We start from the raw sequence: 27,373 nt of genomic DNA on the forward strand, positions 1-27,373 counted from the left end.
CCTACCTGTGAGTTTGCCAATGCAGTAATCCATTTCTCTCTTTATAGATCTGATTCAGAATTATGGTATGTCCTTGATTCTGAAGTAAATTGTATAGACAATATGAAAATATGCACATATTAGGAAGCAAGGTTATAATTATTTTGAACAGAGCTGGAAACATAAGTTTTGTTGTAAATACTTATTCAGAAGCAAAGGACTCCCTAAAATGTTTACATTATCAGATCTCAATGTAGTTTTCAAAGATAATTTTCATAATTAATATGCTGGGAATTTATTTTTTGTTACAATATGAGTTACAATGTTCTTTCTTTGAAGGTTTGGTCAAACAACTTCATTTTGTGAATGTAGAATGCAAAAAAAGATTATAGACTGATATAGAAGAAAATGAAGAGAAACTTAAATGAAAATTCAACTCGAAGTACAGCAGGTATTGAAAACTTTATTTTTGAAGCTTATTTATTTTGTATATGCCATTTAAAGCTTGTGTAGTGTGTAGGTGAAACATTTTGGAAGGAACTTTAAGAAAGATGAAACATTGAGTCTTGCTTCTTTTTAGGTCCAAAGAGGTAAAGTAAAACTTACTCAACTAAAAGTATTTAGTGACAGAGGTGGGAGTAAAATAAAAGCTTAGATTCACTCTGGTGTTCTTCTGCAGATCCTATGTGCTTGAGTTGTTCTTTGCTTTTAAGATAAAAACAAATACATAGATCTATTTTTAGTTATATTTGTGACTGACTTGTTAAAAATATTTCCAGAAATACATATGTTTCCTAAGAGCTATCATTTCTATTTTCCTAACTTATTAAATGCTGAGAACCAGGTCAAAGAATCAATATGATGCACAATGAAGATAATATGAATGAATATGATGCACAATGAAGATAATAATAACTATTATTTATGGTGAACATTTTTAGACATTTAATTATTCATATTAATTCATTTAATTCCTCCACCAACCCTTTAAAATAGGTTATTATTATTTTCCCTGTTTTTCCTATAAGAAACCAAGACACAAAATGGTTAAACAAGAAATCTATTAAATGTTAGAACCAGGATGTAATAGGAAGGTGGCTCTAGAGCTCATATCTTAATCATTATGTTATTCTCCATCTCAGTTTGTGTCATATTGGCACAAAGAGTTGAAGGAAATTGCCCATGTTTATACTTTGAAGTTGTAATCCAAATACATAATTATTACCTAGGTAGTCTCACTGAAGATCTCACATAATTTAGTGTTTCATTAGAAAGTTTTAGAGTCAGTACTCTGAAGTATAGTGATGGCAGATAGCTAGATGATGGTCTAGTGGCCAGAGATCTGAACTAAGATTTAGGAAGCTTGGGTCCTATCTGGATTCTTCCAGATACTTTCTTGGAAGTGATAGGCAAACTTTTTGGACTTCTTTTCCTCTGAGTTTCCTTATAAGATTTAAAATCTATGTATTGTGACTTTTGGCCTGACTTGAGATCCTAGTTCTGCTACCTTAGGAAGTAGAGTTAGTTTTTTTTTCTTTCTTGTTTGGATTTGATAGTGTCTCTCTCTAAGGCATTCTCAAAATTACATATAAAAATATCATTACAGACACTGGGGGTGCAGACTTTGGGTTCCAGACCAAATCTGTTGAAATAAAATTTTATAAGAATGGGTTTATGGTCTTAGTACTTGAGGTTAAGTGGAATTCTAGTTTAAATCTAAGTCAAAATAAACTTGAGAACCATACCCTAAAAGATGTGCTGGTATTATCCAAATAGTGATTGGGGTTTTGAAAAGCATGGTTCAGTGACCTCTGTTGTACACCATGGATTTTCTATAGTTGATAGGGTAATAGGTAAGCACATGAGAGAAATAAGGAAAACAGAAAGTGGGATGAGAGAAGAAATGGTAATAAGTTCCAAATAGGAGGAGTTAAAGCAATGTTAAGATTGAACAAAAAAGTACTTTTTAGAGAGATAAATGAAGCTATTTAGGATTTAAAAAAAATGTAAAAACCAATTCAAGGGCATAGAAATATGCCTCTATTAAGTATATTAATATATGGAAGTAAACATTAAAATTGTGCATTATAAGTAATTATTCTATAAGTAGATCTGATTATGTAGTAATTTATTTTCTGTTATGTACTAATTTATTGGTATATTCAATGTAGGCTGTTTGCCTGTACCATTGTTCAATCAGAAGAAGAGGAATAGACAGCCATTAACATCTAATCCACTTAAAAATGATCCAGGTATCAGTACTGCTTCTGACAGTTATGATTTCCCTCCAATACCAACAGGTAAGAAAAGGAGTAAGGTGAAATATTTCAGGAAACAAGAACTGGGATTGTAGAAAATTGCACGTTTTCTTTATAATGAGAGTAGAAATATTTTGTTCTTCTTTTACTATCCAAATACAGAAATATCTTGGCTTTTCCTTATCATTATGGTACAGGAGTGTGAATGTCTCTCTACAAGGGTTGCTTAGCATTTAAATGGAGTATCTTACATTTGTTCTAATGAAGTAGTAAACTACATTGCAAATATTTTTTTTCCTTTTTCAAACAGATATAGATTTTTGTGATCTGTACATTTGGAGAAACTCAAGTTGCCTCAGGAACAGGGATAAGTATGCATGGAACACAGGAAAAAATGTGGGAAAAAATTAGACTTTAGGAAGGGTAGAAGCCCAGGAATTTTTGGTGCTTGGTTCTGATTTCTTTTGTTTTTGCCTTTCTTATTTGCTGGTTCTTTACTTTTTGCTATGGTGTAAAAATTCATATATTGAAATTTAATCAACAATGTGATAGTAGTATTAATGGATGGGGGTCTGTAGAAAGTGATTAAGTCATGAAGGTTCTGCCCTCATGCATGGGATTCGGGACACACACTGTGCATGTTTCTGAAGGAGCTTTTTATTTCTTCTATCATGTAAGAGGTGCCATCTGTCAGATACCTAAACTATTGGTGCTTTGATATGGGTCGTCCCAACCTCCATAACTGTTCAAAAGTAAGCTTCTATTATTTCTAAAATACCCAGTAAAAGGTATTTTGTTTTAGCAACCTAAATGGACTAAGGCACTCCTATCCAGTTTGTTTTCTTATAGCTTCAACTAGCACATGAACCATGAACTAAGTTGCCATTGCTAGGAGTTTACATAATCTTTTAGTTCTAGCTTTTAGAGGTAATTGGTTGACTGTCTTCTGTATCTCTTAATTAAGTCCTGGAGGCAGGGAGGCTTTGGTTCATTTTATCATTTAAGCAAGACCACTAAAATCCTGGCTTAGCTTCTGAACCAGTTAGCTATGGTGGTGAGTGCTGGGAGATATGTTTGCTAACTTTGTACTTCCCTCTGGATGAAGGCTTGGAAAGGCAGACATTTTAAAGTATATTTGGTGCAAGATGGCTGTATACATTTAAACTTGGTGGATACTAAAAATTATTAATAGAATATTATGCAACTAGAATTTTAAAAGATCTTTATATACTTGTGTGTATATATATATACTTGTATTGCATATATAATATATATATATTATATACTTGTATATGTAACATACAAGTATATATGTTATATACATAAGTATATGTGTTATATATACAAGTATGTATAATACTATATATAATACAATATATCATATATAATATATAATACATATATACATGTTGTACAGAATTATATATACTAATATTATGTATAAAATACATATTATATTACTAGTATTATACTATATACAATGTGTGTATATGTATTATATATTATATATAATATGTTGTATTATATGTATAATTGTATTGTTAATTTATTTTATTATTTTCCCATAGACCTTAATGTAGCTCTAAAGTGATTTTTTCTTTCATGTTAGAGGAATTTGAGGTATAAAATTTCTAATATTCCCATTTTTATGTATAGAAAATTAGAAATTCACATGGGTAGGCACAAGTCAGCATTTATATAGTCATCCTCTATCATTTAAAAAATTTTCTACTATTCCTCTAAAGACTAGGAATGGAACCACCATATAACTGAGCTAGTTTCTTAGTATTTTTCCTTAAGAATTACAGTTACTATACTGTAGTGAAACACGTATAACCATGTTTATAGCAGCACAATTCACAATAAGCAAATTATGGAACCCTCCTAGGTGTTCATCAGTGGATGAATGGATTAAGAAAATGTAGTGTGTGTGTGTGTGTGTGTGTGTGTGTATGTGTGTGTGTGTGTATGTATGTATGTATATATATATATATATATATATATATATATATATATATATATATGCATGCAATGGAGTTTTATTCAGCCATAAAATAAAAATGAAGTTATGCCATTTGTAGGGAAATGGATGGAACTTCAGAACATTATATTAAGCCAAATAAACCCAACTCAGTATCAAGGGTCATCTGTCTTTTCTCATGTGGAAGCTAGAGAGAAAAAAGGAAAATAAATGTGTGGGGTATGTGTATGTAGGGGGGGTGGAATCTCATGAAAATTAAAGGGAAATCAGTAGAGAAGAGGAAAGGGACCATGGAGGAGGAGGAAGAGCGGGAAAGGGGAAGTACTGGGGATTGATAGTAGCCAAATTATGTTGTTACATTGTATGTATTTATGAATATGTAACAATAAATACCACCATTATGTACAACTATAATGTACCAATAAAAATATGGAAAAAATAAAAAAAGTTCACCACCACTTAAATTTTTTTCTAAGTAGCATGAATGTTGACCTTGAAAACTAATAAGTATGAACTACTTCATAAGGAAATGTTCATTTTACTCAATTCTGAACTCTTCAAGCTCTGACTGAGATTACTATTTGTCACTGATATAATAAGATCTTACACTGGATAAGGAAAAGGACTACATCAGTGTTTTTCAAATTTTTGTCTTGACTCAAGAGTTGGGCTGGGATATAACCAATCTGTAAAAAAAAGAAAGAGACTAGAGTATAATAGAAAAGATCAGTGTGTGACATACATAATAAGGATAATATTTGATGGTGAAATGTTGTTATATTCTCTTATCCTCTTTTTGTTTGCCTCTGTTCATCTCTCTTAACACACATTATGTATGTGTCTGTTATGGATTATGATGATCTATTTCTTGCTGTGGGGTGGAATAAAAAATTGGGATAGACTGCATTTATGTTATAGAGTATAAGAAACAACATTAGAATTTTATGCTACAAAGTATAAGATTCTATATTAGAATTTATTATTTTTGCTTACAGTACAAAGGGGAGGAAAGATATCTATGAAAATCAATAAGGAAGGCTACTGGCAAATTCAACAATAAAGTGCTATTGAAAATAATTCCTTTCTCTTAAAGTTTTTACATTTCCTAAGTTAAATAAATATGAATTAGTTATTTTGAACAATGTTACCTATTTTACTTTTGTTTGTGTTCTTATTCTTTTGAGATTGGGCCTGGGAGGCTATGAATCAAGAGTGGGCTCCTTTAACAATGAACACAAGGTATGTGGAGAAAAATATAAGCTAAAAAGTGTGTTCTGATGCCATTTTTCTGTGTGTGTTTTATATTTATTGATTTGAAAACAAACTATTTACATTTAACAAGACATATTTCCTTGAAAGCCAAATACCACCTTCAGTTTCTCATCCCCAGAGAAGTCAAGATTCTATTCCTAAATCAATTCAGTCAAATACTGCAAGAAGCCAAAGTGGTTGGAGGTGAGTCTACTTAAAATTTGTCTTCTATTCTTTTTGTCTTTTCTCTCTCCTCCTCTTTTAACTTTTCTTCCTTTTTTAGATAGAATTGCATTTTGGAGATTTCTATGTTAGTAACTATGGACATTCTCATTGTACTTTTAAATCATCTCTAGATTATATACAAAACTAATATTAATTCTGTGTAAATAGTTGTCATACTATATTGTTTAAGAAATAATGACAAGGAAAAAGTCTGTATTTGTTTAGTACAGATATTATTTTTTTCCAAATATTTTTGAGCTGTGGTTGGTTGAATCTGTAGATGTGGAGATCTATGAGTACAGATGGCTGACTGTTCTCTGTTTTTCTATACATATTTACCTTTGCCAGTGAGTTTCATATGTGTAATCTCATATTGCTTTTTAGCATCTTTCTGTTTCTTTTATTTATTTATTTATTTATTTATTTTTTATTTGTTTTATTGGTTGTTCACAAGATTACAAAGCTCTTGACATATCATATTTCATACGTTAGATTGAAGTGGGTTATGAACCCCCAATTTTACCCCAAATGCAGATTGCAGAATCACGTCGGTTACACATCCACAATTTTACATAATGCCCTATTAGTAATTGTTGTATTCTGCTACCTTTCCTATCCCCCCTCCCCTCCCCTCCCATCTTCTCTCTCTACCCCATCTACTGTAATTCATTTCTCTCCTTGTTTATTTTCCCATTCCCCTCACAATCTCTTATATGTAATTTTGTATAGCAATGAGGGTCTCCCTTCATTTCCATGCAATTTCCCTTTTCTCTCCCTTTCCCTCCCATCTCATGTCTCTGTTTAATGTTAATCTTTTCTTCCTGCTCTTCCTCCCTGCTCTGTTCATAGTTGCTCTCATTATATCAAAGAAGACATTTGGTATTTGTTTTTTAGGGATTGGCTAGCTTCACTAAGCATAATCTGCTCTAGTGCCATCCGTTTCCCTGCAAATTCTATGATTTTGTCATTTTTTATTGCTGCATAGTACTCCATTGTGTATAGGTGCCACATTTTTTTTATCCATTCATCTATTGAAGGGCATCTGGGTTGGTTCCACAGTCTAGCTATTGTGAATTGTGCTGCTATGAACATCGATGCGGCAGTATCCCTGTAGCATGGTCTTTTAAGGTCTTCAGGGAATAGTCCGAGAAGGGCAATAGCTGGGTCAAATGGTGGTTCCATTCCCATCTTTCCCAGGAATCTCCAAACTGCTTTCCAAATTGGCCGCACCAATTTGCAGTCCCACCAGCAGTGTACAAGTGTACCCTTTTCTCCACATCCTCGCCAGCACTTGTTGTTTGACTTCATAATGGCTGCCAATCTTACTGGAGTGAGATGGTATCTTAGGGTGCTTTTTTATTTGCATTTCTCTGACTGCTAGAGATGGTGAGCATTTTTTCATGTACTTGTTGATTGATTGTATATCCTCCTCTGAGAAGTGTCTGTTCAGGTCCTTGGCCCATTTGTTGATTGGGTTATTTGTTATCTTATTGTTTAATTTTTTGAGTTCTTTGTATACTCTGGATATTAGGGCTCTATCTGAAGTGTGAGGAGTAAAAATTTGTTCCCAGGATGTAGGCTCCCTATTTACCTCTCTTATTGTTTCTCTTGCTGAGAAAAAACTTTTTAGTTTAAGTAAGTCCCATTTGTTGATTCTTGTTATTAACTCTTATGCTATGGGTGTCCTGTTAAGGAATTTGGAGCCCGACCCCACAATATGTAGATCGGAGCCAACTTTTTCTTCTATCAGATGCAGAGTCTCTGATTTGATATCAAGCTCCTTGATCCATTTTGAGTTAACTTTTGTGCATGGCAAGAGAAAGGGATTCAGTTTCATTTTGTTGCATATGGATTTCCAGTTTTCCCAACACCATTTGTTGAAGATGCTATCCTTCCTCCATTGCATAGCATCTTTCTGTTTCAACTTGAAGAACTCTAGCATTTCTTGTAATATATAACCTGTTGAGATCTTTCAGTTCCTTGGCAATTGCTGGTAATTTAACCTAAGCTTAATAAATATTTGTGAACCAGATGTTCCCATGTTTATAGGCATTTGGTGAAGGGAGAAGAGAATTTTAGTTTCTTTCTATTAAAACTAGCATGTTGTCTTTTATTTTTGTATCAGTGTGCTTCTCTACTCCAGTAGCTTCCATTCTCTTTAATGATTTTGGCTCTGAACCTAAGTTCTAACTTCTCTGAGGTTTCTAGTCTCACTTCTCCAATAATTATGTCCAGCAATTTGTAGGATTTTCATAATTTTTAAATATGTTACACATATTCTTTTAGAGAATGTTAGAACAGTATGTATTATAAAATTTACAGTATAAATTTTAGAAAATGTTAAAATAATACACATGAATTTTTGATTGATTTTCATGATGTTTTATGGTAGTCTAAGGAGCTTTTATTTTCTTGCTACTCTGAATTGTGAGTGATTGAGTATAGTTCAGTAGGTTATTCAAAGTGTAGGAGGTTTATTTAGACTAGCAATCATCAAAAAACACAAATAATAATAAATGTTGGCAAGAATATGGTGAAAAAGGAACTCTGTTGGTGGGATTGTAAATTAGTACAATCACCATGGAAATCAGTATGGAGTTTCCTCAAAAGACTGGGAATGAAACTACTATATGGACTGGGGTTTTGGCTCAGCGGTAGAGCACTCGCCTGGCAAGTGTGGGGCCCTGGGTTTGATCCTCAGCACCACATAAAAATAAATAAATAAAATAAAGGTATTGTGTACAACTACAACTAAAAAATAAATATTAAAAAAGAAACTAACATATTACCCAACTCTACCATTCCTCAGTATTTATCGAAAAAACTAGAGTCAGCATACTGCAGTGATACATGCATACACATGTTCATAGCAGTGTAATTCACAATAGCCAAGTTATGGGAACTAGCTTAGGTATCTGTCACCAGAAGAATGGAAAAAGAAAATGTGGGATTTGTACACTCTGGAGTTTTACTCAGCTATAAAGAAGAATGAAATTATATAATTTACAGGAAAATGGATGGAACTTGGGAGCATTATGTTAATCAAAATAAATCATGCTCAGAAAGTCAAAGGGTCATGTTTTCTCTCGTGTAAACTAGAGAGAAAAAAGGAAAAGAAAAACAAAAGGTAGAAGGAGCTCATGAAATTAAAAAGGAGATCAGTAGAGTAGAGAAAGGGGATCAGGGGGAGGGAGGAGGTAGGAAAATAGAGATACTGGGGAATTAAATTATGTTATGTGCATGTATAATATGCCACAAAGTATATCCCACTATTATGTATAATTATAATGGCCCAATTAAAGAACTAAATGACAAAAAAGTGTGACAGTTTTCATTAGCAGAGGAATTCACCATAAAACTAATGATGGTTACACATCAAGACCTTAATTATATTGTCCCCTTCAAAGTCATATCCCCATCCATGGGCCAGAGAAGAAGGCAGCAAATTCAGCCTTATAAAGTGGCATCTCAGCCTTAGGGTCATCCACTATATTCTGATGATACATCTGGGGCTACAGGCCCTGGCTAGTGGGTGGCCAGCCCTACTTTCACATCCATATGGACTCAGCAACAGCTTGCTGTTGGGGACTTTGTTGACTATCTGGACCTATATTTTCTTCAACAAGAATGATTAAGGGGAGATGCTGCTACTTCCCTGCTTAGAAGCCCCTGCAACTTGGACTTTATGGTCTGGTTGGGGTGTTGAGGACATGGCTGAGTTGGATTGACTTTTGAGACACGATCTCTGTGTGGGCCCACTGCAAAGGTGCAAGGACTATAGTTCTCTCAGGAATAGTTCCCAGGCCAGTAATATCTTAATGAGTAAAAATGTTGCTAATGTTAGATGAACTATTAAATAGTTGTGAAGCTAAAATAAATCTTTCTAGACTATAAATAATAAAAATAATTTGAATAGCCATGAGAGAGGAAAGACAAAATTGTATTTCTGTACTCTCTACTGAAATAAAGTAACAAAATTGTTGTCATAGGAAAAGGAGGTGATCAGTGTTGGAAAAAAGTCTTAGGAGTGTCAGGCAGTTAATTAATAATAATCCTAGTCATATTTTTCTTGGATATTATAATGTTTATGGTATAACTTAAATTTTTTAATTGTGATTTTTTTTATTCCAACTTGTTCACATTTAATTTTGCACTTAATTTATTTAACTGTACTTTCCAAATTATTCAAGCTTCGGGTTCCAGAAAACCTAGATTTGTTCCTATCACTAGCAAATCTAGACCTTTTTTTGGACTATTTTCTTAAACAAGAGATGGGTTGTATTGATTGTGATATTTCCAGGAAAATTATTCAGAATTAAGAACTTGTGGGGCTGGGGATGTGGCTCGAGCGGTGGCGCACTCGCCTGGCGTGCGTGCGGCCCGGGTTCGATCCTCAGCACCACATATAAAGATGTTGTGTCCACCGAGAACTAAGAAAAAATAAATAAATATTAAAAATTCTCTCTCTCTCTCTCTCTGTCCCCCTCTCTCTCACTCTCTCTTAAAAAAAAAAAAGAATTAAGAACTTGTGACTTGCACTAGCTTTTTCCTTTGGAACTTTAATATTTAGAAAACACCCTTCTGATTTTAGCCTCATTAACAACAAGTTCTGATCAACTGCTACAACTCCATTTAGATTAATGTAGTTAGTAAATACTATAACAGATTGATTAGTATGGCTTTTTAGATACACAGTAAAAGCACAAAATATCTAATTAGAGCTATCTACCCTGTGTATATTCATTTTGCTTGTGATTTAAAATCATTGATAAACCATGGTTTAACTTTAAAAATTTACTTTGTAGTAATTTAAAAATAAATGTATAAAGAATTAATAAGCAAAACCTTTCCACTTGGAGACAACCACTGTCACTTAAAGGCTGGCATAGTTTAAAAATATATGGTGTAGGTTTCTCTTGGTTCTAAACTTGTTAGTAACTTGATATATGACTTTGTGTATACTATTTCCTCACTAAGGCTCTTTGTCCTCATCGGGAAAGAGAGGTAATTTATTGTAGAGTTGTCGCAATGATGTGTTTGGAATTTCAAACTAGTTAGTTACAAAGTAGTTTGTAAACCAGGAATTGCCATATAAATAAAATTTTTATCATTGTCTTTTAAAAAAGTATAAAGAAATAAATGTTTTTCCTTTTTTCCCTTCTTTTTCTTTTTTCCTATTATATCTACAGAGATGACAACAAAAATACCAGCTTGAAAACTTGGGATAAAAATGACTTTAGACCTCAATGTAAAACAACAAAACTAGTGACAAATGATGGAAAAAATTATTTTCCAGTGAATTTGGGAGCTCAGATACTACAGAAACAATTAAGGGTATCTGAAACTCCTAATTTATCTCATAACAGAGAAACTGAGGTTCTCAGACAAATGTGTTCATCAAAAGTTTCTGGCTCTACAATAAAAGGCCCAGACAAAAACAGTGCATTACAGACATTTAAGCCCAATTTTCAACAAAATCAATTTAAGAAAAAAATGTTGGATGATATTCCAGAAGAAAATCTGAAGGTAAACATTTAAATATTAATGAATGAATTACTTATTTATATTTTTAAAATATGAAATAAATAGCTATTAGGAAAGTTATAGAGGTAAGAATATTTGAAATCAATCCCCTAATATATGTTACTTGTTTAGCATAAATATCCAGTTCCATTGGAGGGATGAATATTAGATTGTAAAATATTTTCTTAGCAGGTAACTGCTCTTTTTCATAAGTGCTTCAGAGTTTCCTAGTGGATTCTGTGTTTCACTGCTTACTGATTATTAGCATAACAATTTATTCTTTGCTTTCAGAAATTATCCAACTCTGTTTATCATTCTTACATATTTTTTCCCCAACAGAGAGAACAGAAACATTTTTCTGTAAAGGGCCAAATAATAAGTATTTTTGGCTTCATGGGCCACACTATCTCTGTTGCAATTATACAACTATGTTATCCAACTCTGGAGCAGCCATAGACAGTATGAATGGGTATGTCAGTGTTCCAGTAAAAGTGTAAAGAAACATCAAAGATTAGATTTGGAGTTCAGGCCATTGTTTGCTGATTTTTGTTTTATCATCTGGATCTATTCTCCTTTTCCAACCTCAGTATTTCACATTCCACTAATTCTTAAATGTACTAGTCATTCCAAACTCTGCACAGTTCTCCAAACAAACATGGCATGATTTCTAATTAATCCTTGCTTTGGTTTGTATTCTCTATATCTGTACCTCAGCTTCATATTCTCTTTATGCACAGTATTCTACTTATTTTTATAAATGTCTTCTATATAGTATGTGTGCTGGTTATTCTTCCCTTTCTCACTCCCCTGGCCCATTGGATTCTTTATCTCTTCTTCTCTGTACCTTAGAAGGCTGAATCATCTATATAGTACCTCATCCTGGGATTTCTTATCTGCTGGCTTTTGCTAAAGATCGCCCAATGGGAGTCATTGGGAGGACATCAAAGGGTGGGTGGAGAGGTTGTGTTTTCCCATTTTTCTCCCTACTTAAATGTCGTACTGATGGAAGTGGCTGTGTCCCTACATAACATAGTCTTTTCAGGAGTCTGGCTTTCATGGATTGGATAATTTTATTTCTTTCCTTGTTCTTTCAGCCTGGGAGTGGTAATAATTTCATACTATTGTTAATCTTTGGGTGCTTAAGTTTGTTTTGTCCCTATGTCTGTAAAAACAGTCTTTTCAGTAAGCCATCAGGGTAAATTCTGTTTTTGGAAAGAAAAGAGACTCTCTGGAGACCAGTATAGCATGAGACCAATATAGCACGTTTTATAGTGATTCTCAACTTTATGATTCCTTGTACATAAATGATATAGTCACCTTAGTAACAGTGGCTCCCTATGACATTCATCTTCAACTGTAGTTTTATTAGAATTGTTAGGAGGAAGAAAAGGGGCAAAGTAATTGTATTTTTTTAAAAAAGAATCCCATCAGGTGTTCTTACAAAACTCATCCCGACAAAATTGTCCCCACCCTTGAAAATTAGTATCTTACATTGTATTCTTAGTTTGATCTGTAAAAATGCTAAAAAATTTCTACCTTAGAATCTTTACACTTGCTATTCTCTCTGCCCCACTTCACCACCCACTAAAAATAATAATCTCTCTTTTTGTCCTTTTATCTTGTTTTTTAAAAATGCATAGAATATATCAATTCTTAATGTTCTGTTATGTATTTATTTATTGTATGAATCCTCATTTAAATTATAAAATATGTGGAGGCTGATATCTTCTTAGTTTTGTTCATTATTGCTTCCTTAGAAGCTATGTTTGGCACACAGTAGGTGCCCAGTAAACACTTTTGAAGTGAATCAGTGAATGTGTCTGATTCACCTCCTTGTGTGTGAGCACATTGGAGAAACTGTTTTACTCACAGGTCTATCACGGGATGTGGCACATGATGCTTATTGAATGAATGAACAAATGAATGAGTGGATGAGTGCTGTATAAATGATTCTCTTCTTGATTGCCTCTGAGTGCATCCTGGTTTATCCTCCTATATTATACTAATGATGTTTTTAATTTGGGGAAGTAATTGTACTGAAACTTTTAGTAGTTCTTTTTACATATTTACTTATAAAGACCTAGAATCTTTACATAGAAGGTAAAAGTATGATGAAGAGAAATAGAAAAATTTTTCTAATGTTATGTTTTTATTTTTCAAAAGGAAGCCTCATGTCAGTTACAGTTTAAGGAAAAAAATAATTCTCTAAGAATTATTTCTGCAGTTATTGAAAGCATGAAGTATTGGTGTGAACATGCACAGAAAACTGTACTTCTTTTTGAGGTGTTGGGTAAGTATAATACTTTAAAAATATGTCAGGTCATACTATCTGGACAAGTTTTTAATATTGATAGGAATTTCTAAGGGATATTGAAGAAAAAATTTTGTGAAAGGAAAGTATGTTTTATTAGAATTCTTTAAGTTCTTGGTTGGGTGTGTCATTGATTTGTATGAGTTAAGTATTTGGTTATTTGTGGCAGTATTCTTCTGATTTATAATGTTATAATTGAAAAGACGTTTGCAGGTAATCTATCCTCTTGAGTTATATGAGGAAATTGGGCAAATAATTAAAATATATTTGATTAAAATTATGAAGCTAGTTAGCAGCACAAATTAATCTAGAATCAAAAACAGCATACTAATGGAGCACAGCCACATCAATGTTTATAGCAGCACAATTCACAATAGCTAAACTGTGGAACCAACCTAGATGCCCCTAAGTAGATGAGTATATAAAGAAAATTTGGTATATATATACACAATGGAACATTACTGAGCAATAAAAGAGAATAAAATCATGGCATTTGCAGGTAAATGGATGGCCTTGGAGAATATAATGCTAAGTGAAGTTAGCCAATCCAAAAAACCAAATGCTGAATGTTTTCTCTGATATAAGGAGGCTGATTCATAGTGGGGTTGGGGAGGGGACATGGGAGGATTTGACAACTCTAGATAGGGCAAAGGGGGTGGAAGGGTAAGGGCAGGAGCATGGGAGTAAAAAAGATGGTGGAATGAGATGGATATCATTATCTTAAATACATGTATGAAGACACGAATGGTGTGAATATACTTTATTACAACTAGAGATATGATAAATTGTGTTGTATATGTGTAATATGAATTGTAATGCTTCTGCTATCATATATAACAAATTAGAATAAAAACAAATTAAAAAAAAGAATCGATCCAACATGGTGGCGGGTGCGGAGAGATCAAGTCTCTCGACCTCTTCAGCTGCGTGGGCATAGGGAGTCTTAAACCGACTAAATGCTGTTTGCTCAGGATCGCTAGGCAATGCTGAGTTGACGTGGATCTGGGGCGAACAGTTTGCACCTCTCAGAACACACACTGAGCCCGGAGTAGCTGAATTCAGGCTCCCGTTTGCCTGCGTCTCACAGACAAACCGCTGTGACTCAGCGCTAAACGCTCCCGCTGAATCAACTTGTCGGTTACTCCTGAACCTGCGGAGGTTAATACCAACCGAGCCTTTATAGGCAGTGGCCACAGGATTGAGACGGGGCTTGGGCGAGCCGGTCAGGACCCACCCGTTGCATCAGACACCCGGCAAAGAGAATGAACTGTTGCCATTCGCATGGGATATCACCATGGCAGAGAACTGATGTCACCAGAATGCGGCGGAGGAAATAACTTCATTGAAACTGGCGGCGGCAGGTGTGTAACCCCATAGCCCTCCCTCTCCACACAATGGGGAAACCTCAAGGGCCCCTCCCAGCTCTCCCGTGAGTGTGATAGTCAGACCGAGGGAATCAGGATCGACGCGGGACCCGCTGCACGGGACCCCTGGCTACCGCTCCCACCAGTGCTGACAACTGAGGTCTCTTGCACCAGCTACCTGGGGCGTGGCTACCGGAGGTTCTCAGCCCCATGCTCCACAACCTTAGGGTCTGAGGGAATGGCAAGCAGGGAGAGTGTGCCCAGTCGTTCAAGAAAATAGGGCTCCCGGGAGCAGCAGACCTGGCATGTAGCCAGTATTGTGGTGAGCGTCACCCGTGAGCGGGGCCTGGCTGGAGGAAAAGTGGGGAAGTGACTAGACACAAGAAAAGGCCCTACGCACTCAGGATTGGAGACTGCCCAGTAGGCGAGGAGGAGCTGCTTCACAGTGATTGGTTCCTGCGTATAGAGAGGAGAAGCTTGGCCCGGTGGGCACAGCTCCACCTGCTGGAAGAGAGGTTAATTGAACTCTAAGACTGCATTTTTCAATTTTTTTATTATTATTTGTTTTTTCTTTTTCTTTTTTCTTTTTTTAATATTTTTTTAATTTTTTAATTTTTATTTTTTAAAATTATTTTTATAAATTTTTTCTTTTTTCATTTTCTATTTTTTTTCTTTTTTCTTTTCATTTCTTTTCAATTTCCTTATTCCCCTTTCCTTGAATTCTACCTGTTTACTCTCATTCTCTTTAGTGACTTCTTCCCTCCCCTTCTAATACCTTTCCTCCCAAGCATCACGACGCTGTTTATGTGTAATTTACTAAATAAATATAGGTAAATGTTCTGAGGCATTATATAGTGCTACCAAGTCCCTAGCTACCCCCAAATACCCCAGACCATTCTCCTGTTAATATCCCTCGTCAGTAGAGCAACCTTCCAAGGTTGCCAAGAGATACCAACCTCAATACCATCACATCATTCGACCTAAATATAAGTCCCAATACCAAACCACAGACCACTATATGCCATCAGAATCCGTACATGGTTTAAGAAACGAAGAATCTGCTTTAATCTGCATCAGAAAAATGGTCAAATAAAGAACTCAAGGAATACCTTAGACAGATGGAATGGAATGTTAAAGAGGATATGATACAGCAAATTCAAACAATGAAAGAACCCATTGAAAATGAATTACATAAACAGATAAAAGAAGCAAATAAGCATCTTTATCAGGAGATAGAGATTATTAAAAAATCAAGCAATAATTCTAGAGATGAAGGAAACTATAAACCAAATTAAAAACTCAAATGAGAGTATCTCTAACAGAGTGGAGCAAGTAGAAGCCAGAACGTCAGATAATGAAGACAAAATATATCATCTTGAAAAGAGTCTAGCCAACTCAGAAAGGCTGGTAAAAAATCACGAGAAAAACTACCAAGACATATGGGATAACATAAAAAAAAAAACTTAACAGTCATCGGGATAGAGGAAGGTATAGAGGTTCAAACCAGGGGAATGAGAAATCTGTTGAATGAAATAATTATGGAAAACTTTCCAGATATAAAAAAGGAAACGGATGTACAAATTGTAGATGCATACAGGACACCGAGCATACAAAATCACAGTAGACCAACACCAAGACACATTGTTATGAAGATATCCAATATACAGAACAAAGAGAAAATATTAAAAGCTACAAGAGAAAGGAGGCAGATTACATTCAGGGGTAAACCAATAAGGTTAACAATAGATTTTTTATCACAGACGCTGAAAGCAAGAAGATCCTGGAACAACGTATTTCAAACACTGAAAGACAATGGATGCCAACCAAGAATTTTGTATCCAGCAAAATTAAGCTTCAGGTACGACAACAAAATAAAAATCTTTCATGATAAACAAAAGTTAAAAGAATTTGCAGCCAGAAAACCAGCATTGCAAAGCATCTGGAGCAAAACACTACACGAGGAAGAAATGAAAAACAATAACCAAAACCAACAGTGGGAAGTACCTCAGTAAAGTGAGAGGGCAAGGGAAAAGCTAATCATGGAGAAACAAACCAAATTAAAAAAAAAAAGATAAATAATCAAACATGGCTGGAAGTACAAACCATATATCAATAATAACTCTAAACATTAATGGCTTAAACTCACCAATAAAGTGACATAGGCTGGTAACATGGATTAAAAAAACAAATCCAATAATATGCTGCCTCCAGGAGACACATCTGATTGGAAAAGACATGCACAGGCTGAAGGTGAAAGGTTGGGAAAAAAAATACCATGCACATGGTCCTCGTAAGCAAGCAGGGGTGGCCATCCTCATATCGAATAAAATCAACTTCAAGACTAAGTTAATCAAAAGGGATAAGGAAGGACATTATATACTGTTAAAAGGAACCATTCACCAACAAGACATAACAATTATCAATATTTATGCACCAAATAATGGTGCTGCGACGTTCATAAAAAAACCATCCTCAAGTTCAAGAATCAAATAGAACGCAACACAATAATTATGGGTGACTTCAACACACCTCTCTCACCATTGGACAGATCCTCCAAACAAAAGTTGAATAAAGAAACTATAGAACTCAATACCACAATCAATAACCTAGACTTAACTGACATATATAGAATATATCAACCGTCATCAGGAGGATATACTTTTTTTCTCAGTAGCACATGGATCTTTCTCAAAAATAGACCATGTATTATGCCATAGGGCAACCCTCAGTAAATATAAAGGGGTGGAGATAATACCTTGCATTTTATCTGATCATAATCAAATGAAACTGGAAATCAATGATAAAAGAAGGAAGGAAAAATCCTACATCACATGGAAAATGAACAATATGATACTGAATGATCAATGGTTTACAGAAGACATAAAGGAGGAAATCAAAAAATTCTTAGAGATAAATGAAAATACAGACACAACATATCGGAATCTATGGGACACAATGAAAGCAGTTTTAAGAGGGAAGTTCATTGACTGGAGGTCATTCCTCAAAAAAAAAGAAAAAAAAAACAACAAATAAATGAGCTCACACTTCATCTCAAAGCCCCAGAAAAGGAAGAGCAAAACAACAGCAAATGTAGCAGAAGGCAATAAATAATTAAAATCAGAGCGGAAATCAACGAAATTGAAACAAAAGAAACTATTGAAAAAATTAACAAAACTAAAAGTTGGTTCTTTGAAAAAATAAATAAGATCGATAGACCTTAGCCATGCTAACGAAGAGAAGAAGAGAGAGAACTCAAATTACTAACATACGAGATGAAAAAGGCAATATCACAACAGATGCTACAGAAATACAGAAGACAATTAGAAATTATTTTTAAACCCTATATTCCAATAAAATAGAAGATAGTGAAGACATCGATAAATTTCTTAAGTCATATGATTTGCCCAGACTGAGTCAGGAGGATACGCACAATCTGAACAGACCAATATCAATGGATGAAATAGAAGAAGCCATCAAAAGACTACCAACCAAGAAAAGCTCAGGACCGGATGGTTATATAGCGGAGTTTTACAAAACCTTTAAGAAGAATTAATACCAATACTTTTCAAGTTATTTCAGGAAATAGAAAAAGAGGGAGCTCTTCCAAATTCATTCTATGAGGCCAACATCACCCTGATTCCGAAACCAGACAAAGACACCTCAAAGAAAGAAAACTACAGACCAATATCTCTAATGAACCTAGATGCAAAAATCCTCAATAAAATTCTGGCGAATCGAATACAAAAACACATCAAAAAAATTGTGCACCATGATCAAGTAGGATTCATCCCTGGGATGCAAGGATGGTTCAATATACGGAAATCAATAAATGTTATTCACCACATCAATAGACTTAAAGATAAGAACCATATGATCATCTCGATAGATGCAGAGAAAGCATTCGACAAAGTACAGCATCCCTTTATGTTCAAAACATTAGAAAAACTAGGGATAACAGGAACTTACCTTGACATTGTAAAAGCTATCTATGCAAAGCCTCAGGCTAGCATCATTCTGAATGGACAAAAGTTAAAGGCATTCCCTCTAAAATCTGGAACAAGCCAGGGATGCCCTCTATCACCACTTCTATTCAATATAGTTCTCGAAACACTGGCCAGAGCAATTAGACAGACGAAAAAAATTAAAGGCATAAAAATAGGAAAAGAAGAACTTAAATTATCACTATTTGCAGATGACATGATTCTATACCTAGAAGACCCAAAAGGGTCTACAAAGAAACTACTAGAACTAATAAATGAATTCAGCAAAGTGGCAGGATATAAAATCAACACGCATAAATCAAAGGCATTCCTGTATATCAGCAACAAAACTTCTGAAATGGAAATGAAGAAAAACACCCCATTCACAATAGCCTCAAAAAAATAAAATAAAATACTTGGGAATCAACCTAACAAAAGAGGTGAAAGATTTATACAGTGAAAACTACAGAACCCTAAAGAGAGAAATAGAAGATCTTAGAAGATGGAAAAATATACCCTGTTCATGTATAGGCAGAACTAATATCATCAAAATGGCGATATTACCAAAAGTTCTCTATAGGTTTAATGCAATGCCAATCAAAATCCCAATGGCATTTCTTGTAGAAATAGATAAAGCAATCATGAAATTCATATGGAAAACTAAAAGACCCAGAATAGCAAAAGAAACTCTAAGCAGGAAGTGTGAATCAGGCGGTATAGTGATACCAGATTTCAAACTATACTACAGAGCAATAGTAAGAAAGACAGCATGGTACTGGTACCAAAACAGGCGGGTGGACCAATGGTACAGAATAGAGGACACAGAGACCAATCCACAAAGTTACAACTATCTTATATTTGATAAAGGGGCTAAAAGCATGCAATGGAGGAAGGATAGCATCTTCAACAAATGGTGCTGGGAAAACTGGAAATCCATATGTAACAAAATGAAACTGAATCCCTTTCTCTCGCCATGCACAAATGTTAACTCAAAATGGATCAAGGAGCTTGATATCAAATCAGAGACTCTGCGTCTGATAGAAGAAAAAGTTGGCTCCGATCTACATATTGTGGGATCGGGCTCCAAATTCCTTAATAGGACACCCATAGCACAAGAGTTAACAACAAGAATCAACAAATGGGACTTACTTAAACTAAAAAGTTTTTTTCTCAGCAAGAGAAACAATAAGAGAGGTAAATAGGGAGCCTACATCCTGGGAATAAATTTTTACTCCTCACATTTCAGATAGAGCCCTAATATCCAGAGTATACAAAGAACTCAAAAAATTAGACAATAAGATAACAAATAACCCAATCAACAAATGGGCCAAGGACCTGAACAGACACTTCTCAGAGGAGGACATACAATCAATCAACAAGTACATGAAAAAATGCTCACCATCTCTAGCAGTCAGAGAAATGCAAATAAAAAACCACCCTAAGATACCATCTCACTCCAGTAAGATTGGCTGCCATTATGAAGTCAAACAACAAGTGCTGGCAAGGATGTGGGGAAAAGGGTATACTTGTACATTGCTGGTGGGACTGCAAATTGGTGCGGCCAATTTGGAAAGCAGTATGGAGATTCCTTGGAAAGCTGGGAATGAAACCACCATTTGACCCAGCTATTCCCCTTCTTGGACTATTCCCTAAAGACCTTAAAACAGCGGACTATAGGGATACTGCTACAACGATGTTCATAGCAGCACAATTCACAATAGCTATACTGTGGAACCAACCTAGATGCCCTTTAATAGATGAATGGATAAAAAATGTGGCATTTATACACAATGGAGTACTACTCAGCACTAAAAAATGACAAAATCATGGCATTTGCAGGTAAATGGATGGCACTAGAGCAGATTATGCTAAGTGAAGCTAGGCAATCCCTAAAAAACAAATGCGAAATGTCATCTTTGATATAAGGAGAGCAACTAAGAACAGAGCAGGGAGGAAGAGCATGAGAAGAAGATCACCATTAACCAGGGACGAGGGGGGGAGGGTAAGGGAGAGAGAATGGAAATTGCATGGTAAAGGAAGGAGACCCTCATTGTTATACAAAATTACATATAAGAGGAAGTGAGAGGAAAAGGGAAAAAACAAGAGAGAGAAATGAATTACAGTAGATGGGGTAGAGAGAGAAGATGGGAGGGGAGGGGAAGGGAGTGGAGGGGAGACGGGATAGTAGAGGATAGGAAAGGCAGCAGAATACAACATACACTAGTATGGCAGTATGTAAAAAAGTGGATGTGTAACCGATGTGAATCTGCAATTAGTATATGGGGTAAAAATGGGAGTTCATAATCCCGTGAATCAAATGTATGAAATATGATATGTCAAGAGCTTTGTAATGTTTTGAACAACTAATAATAAAAAATAAAAAATAAATAAAAAAGAATCTAGAATCTGAATCTCCTTATTCTAAATCTAGCATTTGGAGCAAAGCTCATCCAAATATAAATTAAATCATATTTGAAATACTCTGAAAGAACATTAAGAATACTTTACTGATAAGAATAACCACCCTGTAACTAATCTTTTTCTAAATTAGCATTTAAAAGTAGGTGAGTTTTGTAGAGTGTTTCTGGAACTTGATATTACCTAGAATGAAGGGATAAACAAGTAAGATTTGAGATTCAAAACATATTTATTTCCATTATTTAAGTTTAATAATAATATTTATTTAAATTACAAAATAATCCAAACATATGGAAACGTACAGAGAATATAATAAATATCCATATGACCATGTCATAGGTATATTTGATGCCCCTGTATATTTGCCTCTCTAGAGAGAGCTACTGTAGTATCTTTTATGTCCATGATTTTTATCATTTTATAGTATACATTTGATTCCATAAGCTTATATTTTTGGTTTATGTATAATAGAAATACAAAGCTTTTCAGCCAGTATTGTTTTTGAGATTTAGGTATGGTGTTTCTTCATTGTTTTAACTTCTATCTTGGGTAGTTCTTTCCCTCTGAAATAAAAGTCTTATTTCTGCTGCTCCCTGAAATATATTCAAAGAAGTGCAGTTTTAATAATAGTAATGACAATTGCAGATTTAATAATATCTATGGTAGGCAGACTGTTAGCACCTCAGATGTCTGTGTCCGAATTCCCAAAGCCTATGAATATTACCTTATGTGGTTGAGGGACTTGGATGATATGGTTAAATTAAGGATCTCAAAGTGGGAAGATTGTCTTGGAAATCTTGGTGGGCCTGACATAATTACAAGGGAAGCAGGAAGGTCAGAGTCAGGGAAAAATTGGAAGATATTATCCTGCCAGCTTTGAGTTGGAGGAAAGAGTCATAATTCAAAGAATGCAGTGTCTAGAAGATTTCAAAAGGAACACGACCTTGCCTGACCTGTTTTGGATTTACACCACATTGTCACATTTTTAGATGAATTTCTTTTGGTTGCTCTTTCCAAGAAATAAACTAATGGACTTTTGGGTATCATTATTTCTGAATGGTAACATACCCATCACTGAAACCCTGATCTGTGTATCTGGGGAATGGAATATGCCTTGGCTTAAGTCACAGGTCACCCCTGGATCTGTGGATGGGGACAAAGCTCACCCACATCTAAAAATGGAATAGATGTGGTTTCCAATAGAGGTTTCCTAAAGGAAAATCTGGATCTTATTAGGATAAATGTAAGTGAACCTCAAAACATCAAATGCCTACTACTAGTACTTAGTAGATGGTTACTGAAGGAATAAACAATGTAATTTGATAAAAATTTCTGAAGATAAGCATGGATTAGTATTTGTATTTTACAGGTAAAGAAATAGCTTTGTAAAGAGGTTGAACAGTTTGCTCAAGGGGAAGGAATTGGGAGACATAGGTAAAAGGGTACAGATTTTCAGTGTTGTAGAGTTAACCTAGAGATCTAATTAATGTATTCATGGAGGAATATAGTTAATGAATTGTATGTTGAAAAATTGAAGAGAATAGATCTTAGGTGCTCTTTCCACATGAAAAAAGGTAACTATGGAAGGTGATGGATATGTTAATTTTGCTTATCTGTACTAATTATTTCACATTTTCAGTACCGTATATGTATGTATCTTGTTGTATACCCTAAATAATACATTAAAAATAAATTTAAAAACCAATTTTCTTGAAGTTACAAAATATTAGTAAGTTGAAGAACTTGGACTGGAATGCATGACTTCTGATTATAATTTAGTGTTTTTCCATTAAGCTGTCATGCTTATTATAATAATGTACTTATTATTACAATACAGTAGACTGGTCTGGGGATTTAACCTCTATAGAGAACACAGTCTATGGAAAAAGCTTCAAATGGCCCACCATTGTCAATTGTACAAACTTGACATATAATCTGTTTCTAAATAAGAAAGGGCTCAAATTTTTTCTTTTCCATAAAATTGTTTCAGAAATATCATTCCTTTTAAAAATGTCCTCTTTATTACTGTAAATAGAACTTTAAGAGGTTGATGTGGGAATTATTTAAACATAACTTTTTGTTACATTTTATTTTATTTATTTGCATTTCTAATGTTGATTTTCCCCCTTATTTCAATGTGGTTTAGCTGTCCTCGATTCGGCTGTTACACCTGGCCCATATTATTCAAAGAATTTTCTTATGAGAGATGGGAAAAATACTCTGCCTTGTGTATTTTATGAAATCGTGAGTATTTTTAAAGCATTCTATGCAAAGACCATGCCAACAAAACAAAAAATGCAGGCTGTGATTTCATTGTATTAGAAATTCCATTTGTTTAGTACTTTAAACATTTTGTTTGCTTGTAGTTCAGATATTAAAGTTATTTACTTAATCTGGAGAGCTTCCTATGTGTCAAGCACTGCATTGGGTGCAAAAGATATAATGTGAAATACAAGTGATAAATGGCTCCTTCTCTTAAAGAATTTCTAATTTCAAATAGAAAGACAAATACATAAATGTTATAATGTTATATGATAGAGGTATAAGAAGGGTGCTACAGATGTAGATAAGAAGAGTGGGCCAGATCAGAGAAGGATGTTCAAAGAGATCATCACCTGTATTATCTTAGATATTTAAGAACCCATAAGAACCAAATAAACCCAAGTGTTGGTGGGGCAATAGGTGGGGAAGATTCATTTTAAGGTGAGGGGACAACATATGGCAAGACATGAAGCTAAGAGAAAGTCTGACTTGTTCAGGGAGCTGCAAGTAATATATAATTACCACAGTGAGAAATTAGTAAGTGAAGGGGTTGGGGGTATGGGATTCTGAAGTTAAAGCAGGAGTGGCTTGGGATATAAGCAAAGGCTAGGTAACAAAGGCTAGAGATCCCAAAGGACGCTGGAGATCTTTTAAGACCTACATGTTTTATGAAAGGTATTGATTTTAATTCTGAAATTGGCCTCAATTCTGAAATCACACTTGGATTCCAATGTTTAGTATACTTCAGTATTTACCAGCCTTATGACATAAGTAAGCTGCTCAAACTATTTGAGCTTCAGGTTTTTAAATATCTGCAAATGGGGTTGGGGATATGGCTCAAGCGGTAGCGCGCTCGCCTGGCATGCGTGCAGCCCGGGTTCGATCCTCAGCACCACATACAAACAAAGATACTGTGTCCGCTGATAGCTAAAAAATAAATATTAAAAAAATATCTGCAAATGGGGAGATGAATTCCTGCTTTGAAAAGTTATTGTGGAGATGAAACGATAAAACAAATGCACAGTGCCTGACTCAAAGTAGGCAATCAAGAAATAGTAATTGTCATGTTAATTATTTTAATATCTTGGAAGTTTATTTTTTCCAGTGTAAGTATTTTTAAAAACCCTGTTATTGAGCTATAATATATACAGAAAAGTACACTATTTCTAACTGTGTAGTGCTATGAAGCATCAAAGTGAACACTTCCCAAGTTAAGAAGTAAATGTTGTTGTCATCTCTGAAGCCCCATTGAACCTCTTCCCATAAATAGTATCATATGGTATATCTTTTGAAAAATGTATGGTTGTTATCACTCAAGACAATGTTTGTAGGATTCATTTATATTATTGAATGTAGCTATAGTTCATTTATGTTGCTAAGTATTTAGTTATGCAAATATTCCACAATTTGGAATTTTATTTTATTGTTGATGGGCATTTGGGCTAGTTAAAAAGTTTTTTTGCTGTTATGAATAATAAGTATAATGAATATGAACATTTTTGTATATATTTCTTGTGCATATGCATGCATTTCTGTTTGGTGTATCTGTAGAAGTAAAATTGCCACATTATAGAGCTAATATAGTGGTTATTGCCAAAGGATTTTCCAAGGATTGTATCAGTTCATACACAATCAAGGATTGTAGGAGAGTCATGGTTTCTTTGCATTCTGTTTTTGTGTGTGTGGTGCTGGGGATTGAACAAGGCAACACTATACCAACTGAGCTATATCCCCAACCCCTCTCTGCATTTTTATCATCATTTAGTATTGTCTTTTTTTATTATAGCCTTTCTGAGCAAGATAAATGTTACCTCATTTCTCTGCCTGGTGACCAGTGTTGCTGAGCACGATTTCATGTTTATTGGCCATTTAGATAACTTCTTTTGTAAAGTATGATAGGTCTCTTGCTTTTTTCCAATTGAGTTAGTGGTCTTTTAATTATTGATTTATGTGATTTTTTTGAAAAGCTGTTCTAGGTACAAACTTTTTGTTAATATTTATTTCAAATATTTTTCTCATACTCCATGGTTTGCTTTTTTACTTTTAATGGTGGCTTTAATGGAGGGAAATTGTTCATTTTATTGTAGTCCATTTTAAAAATCATCAAGTCTTTTTCTCTGTTTTAAGTCATAACCTTTTAGTTAAAGAAGTTTCTGAATGCTTTAGTTTTATTCATGATTGAGGGGGTGTGGAGATTTCTGGTCTTTTATTCTGATTAACTAGTTCCCTTAAATGTGTAGCTTTGTTTTGGTTCCAACCCTAAACCTGGGGTGGGGTGGGAGTGATTGCTAGAATCTCTTTACTTGGGATCATCAGACTACATTTTTTGTTTTCCCAGCTCTAAGACTGTTAAAATCTCTGTTCAGTTTTTAGATTCTAAATTATCTTTCTGTAATGGCAGATATCTTAAGGGAGAATGCATCCCCAAATCAGACTTCATTTTGAACTTTCATGCTGTCCAGATGAGGTTTATGTAACTCCTCACTGCTTTGATATGTCTGATGCCTATGCAGGGGATTTTAAACATTTTTTTTTTTAGTCCAGCTATTCTACTTCTCAGCTGGTAGTTAGTTGATATGAACCACCTTTTCTGCCATGTACTGAAAGTGGAACTCTTGACAGTCTGACAGAAGAGTGGATAATTTATGGGCCATTACATTAAGAATTATTAAGTTATTTAATAAGTAGCATCTTGCTATCTTGTAAGAAGCCCTATCCAAGTTCGTGTCTTTACTCTGTGATAGGGCATCCATATATGACTAACTGTCATAGACTTTGTCAGTAGTGGGGCCCTGACTCAGGTGAGGAAAGTATAATATTTGGAGTGATTCTTTCTAGTTGTTACATTATTTGTTAAAAAATTAAAATTTAGATGAAGTAACAAGTTTTAAAAAATATTTATGTTTTGAAAAACAGGATCGTGAACTTCCGAGACTGATTAGAGGCCGAGTTCATAGGTGTATTGGAAACTATGACCAGAAAAAGAACATTTTCAAATGTGTTTCTGTCAGACCAGCATCAGTTTCTGAACAAAAATCTTTCCAGACATTTGTTAAAATTGTAGATGCTGAGATGAGTTATTATACTAAAGTAATGAATGAAATTTAGATAGTATAAATTAAAGCATTTTCTGATATTGTTTAATTTATTGTTTGTATAGTTATGGAGCTACTGTGTTTCTGTGTTTTACTTCTTGAATTAAAATATTTAAATCCTTTTAAAATGTGGAAATAGTTTTTGAAAGATGGGATGTATTTACTAAAATTCAGTGATCATTTTAGATAAAAATGCCCACTATAATAGAAATAGATGGATACTTTCTCACCTTGGGATAATAACATATATGAGGCAGCCCAAAAGCCAGTGTCTCACTGAAGGGGGATCATTGAAGACATTGTGACTATCAGTACCATTCTTCTTAAGTACTATTATTAAACATTTTCTGGAACTGCTGGTTTATGTGGTTCATTTAATTAGTTCATTTTTTTAAAATTTCAAGAACAGCATTTTATTCTTCTGGTGTATAAAATTTGAGGAAAAAGTTAAATCAAGGATTTAAAAGATGCTTGCTTAATATAGTTTTAAACTATAAAATTATTTCTCTGGAGGCAACTAACCTTACATAGCTTCAATCACAGTTCAACAGAGATACCAAGAAACACATCCTGTGTTCCTTTTCCTTGATATCAATTTATTTCATTTCATTCTTTCCTTCTATTCTGTATCTTATATCACTTTCCTTTCTTCTTTTCCAACCTTCTTTCTGCCTTTTGGACAGGCTGTTGCAGTCGGATCCCAGTTGGTGTCTTTCCTTGGTCTGT

At 34.4% G+C, this 27,373-nt stretch overlaps 1 protein-coding gene across 1 annotated transcript; it reads left to right on the forward strand.

The window, feature by feature from the left end:
* Positions 1-322: 322 nt before the first annotated feature.
* On the forward strand, positions 323-26,660 carry SPATA22 (spermatogenesis associated 22; the record flags this gene model as incomplete). Its single annotated transcript, XM_081272776.1, has 8 exons — positions 323-430; positions 2,151-2,279; positions 5,403-5,457; positions 5,578-5,673; positions 10,884-11,220; positions 13,381-13,507; positions 23,437-23,534; positions 26,469-26,660. Exons 1-8 carry the CDS (start codon positions 388-390, stop codon positions 26,658-26,660), a joined length of 1,077 nt encoding a protein of 358 aa, XP_081128902.1. The 5' UTR covers positions 323-387.
* Between the last annotated feature and the right edge of the window lie 713 nt (positions 26,661-27,373).

This window comes from Spermophilus citellus, assembly GCF_964194105.1.
Source record: "Spermophilus citellus genome assembly, chromosome: 17".
NCBI classification, from domain to species: domain Eukaryota; kingdom Metazoa; phylum Chordata; class Mammalia; order Rodentia; family Sciuridae; genus Spermophilus; species Spermophilus citellus.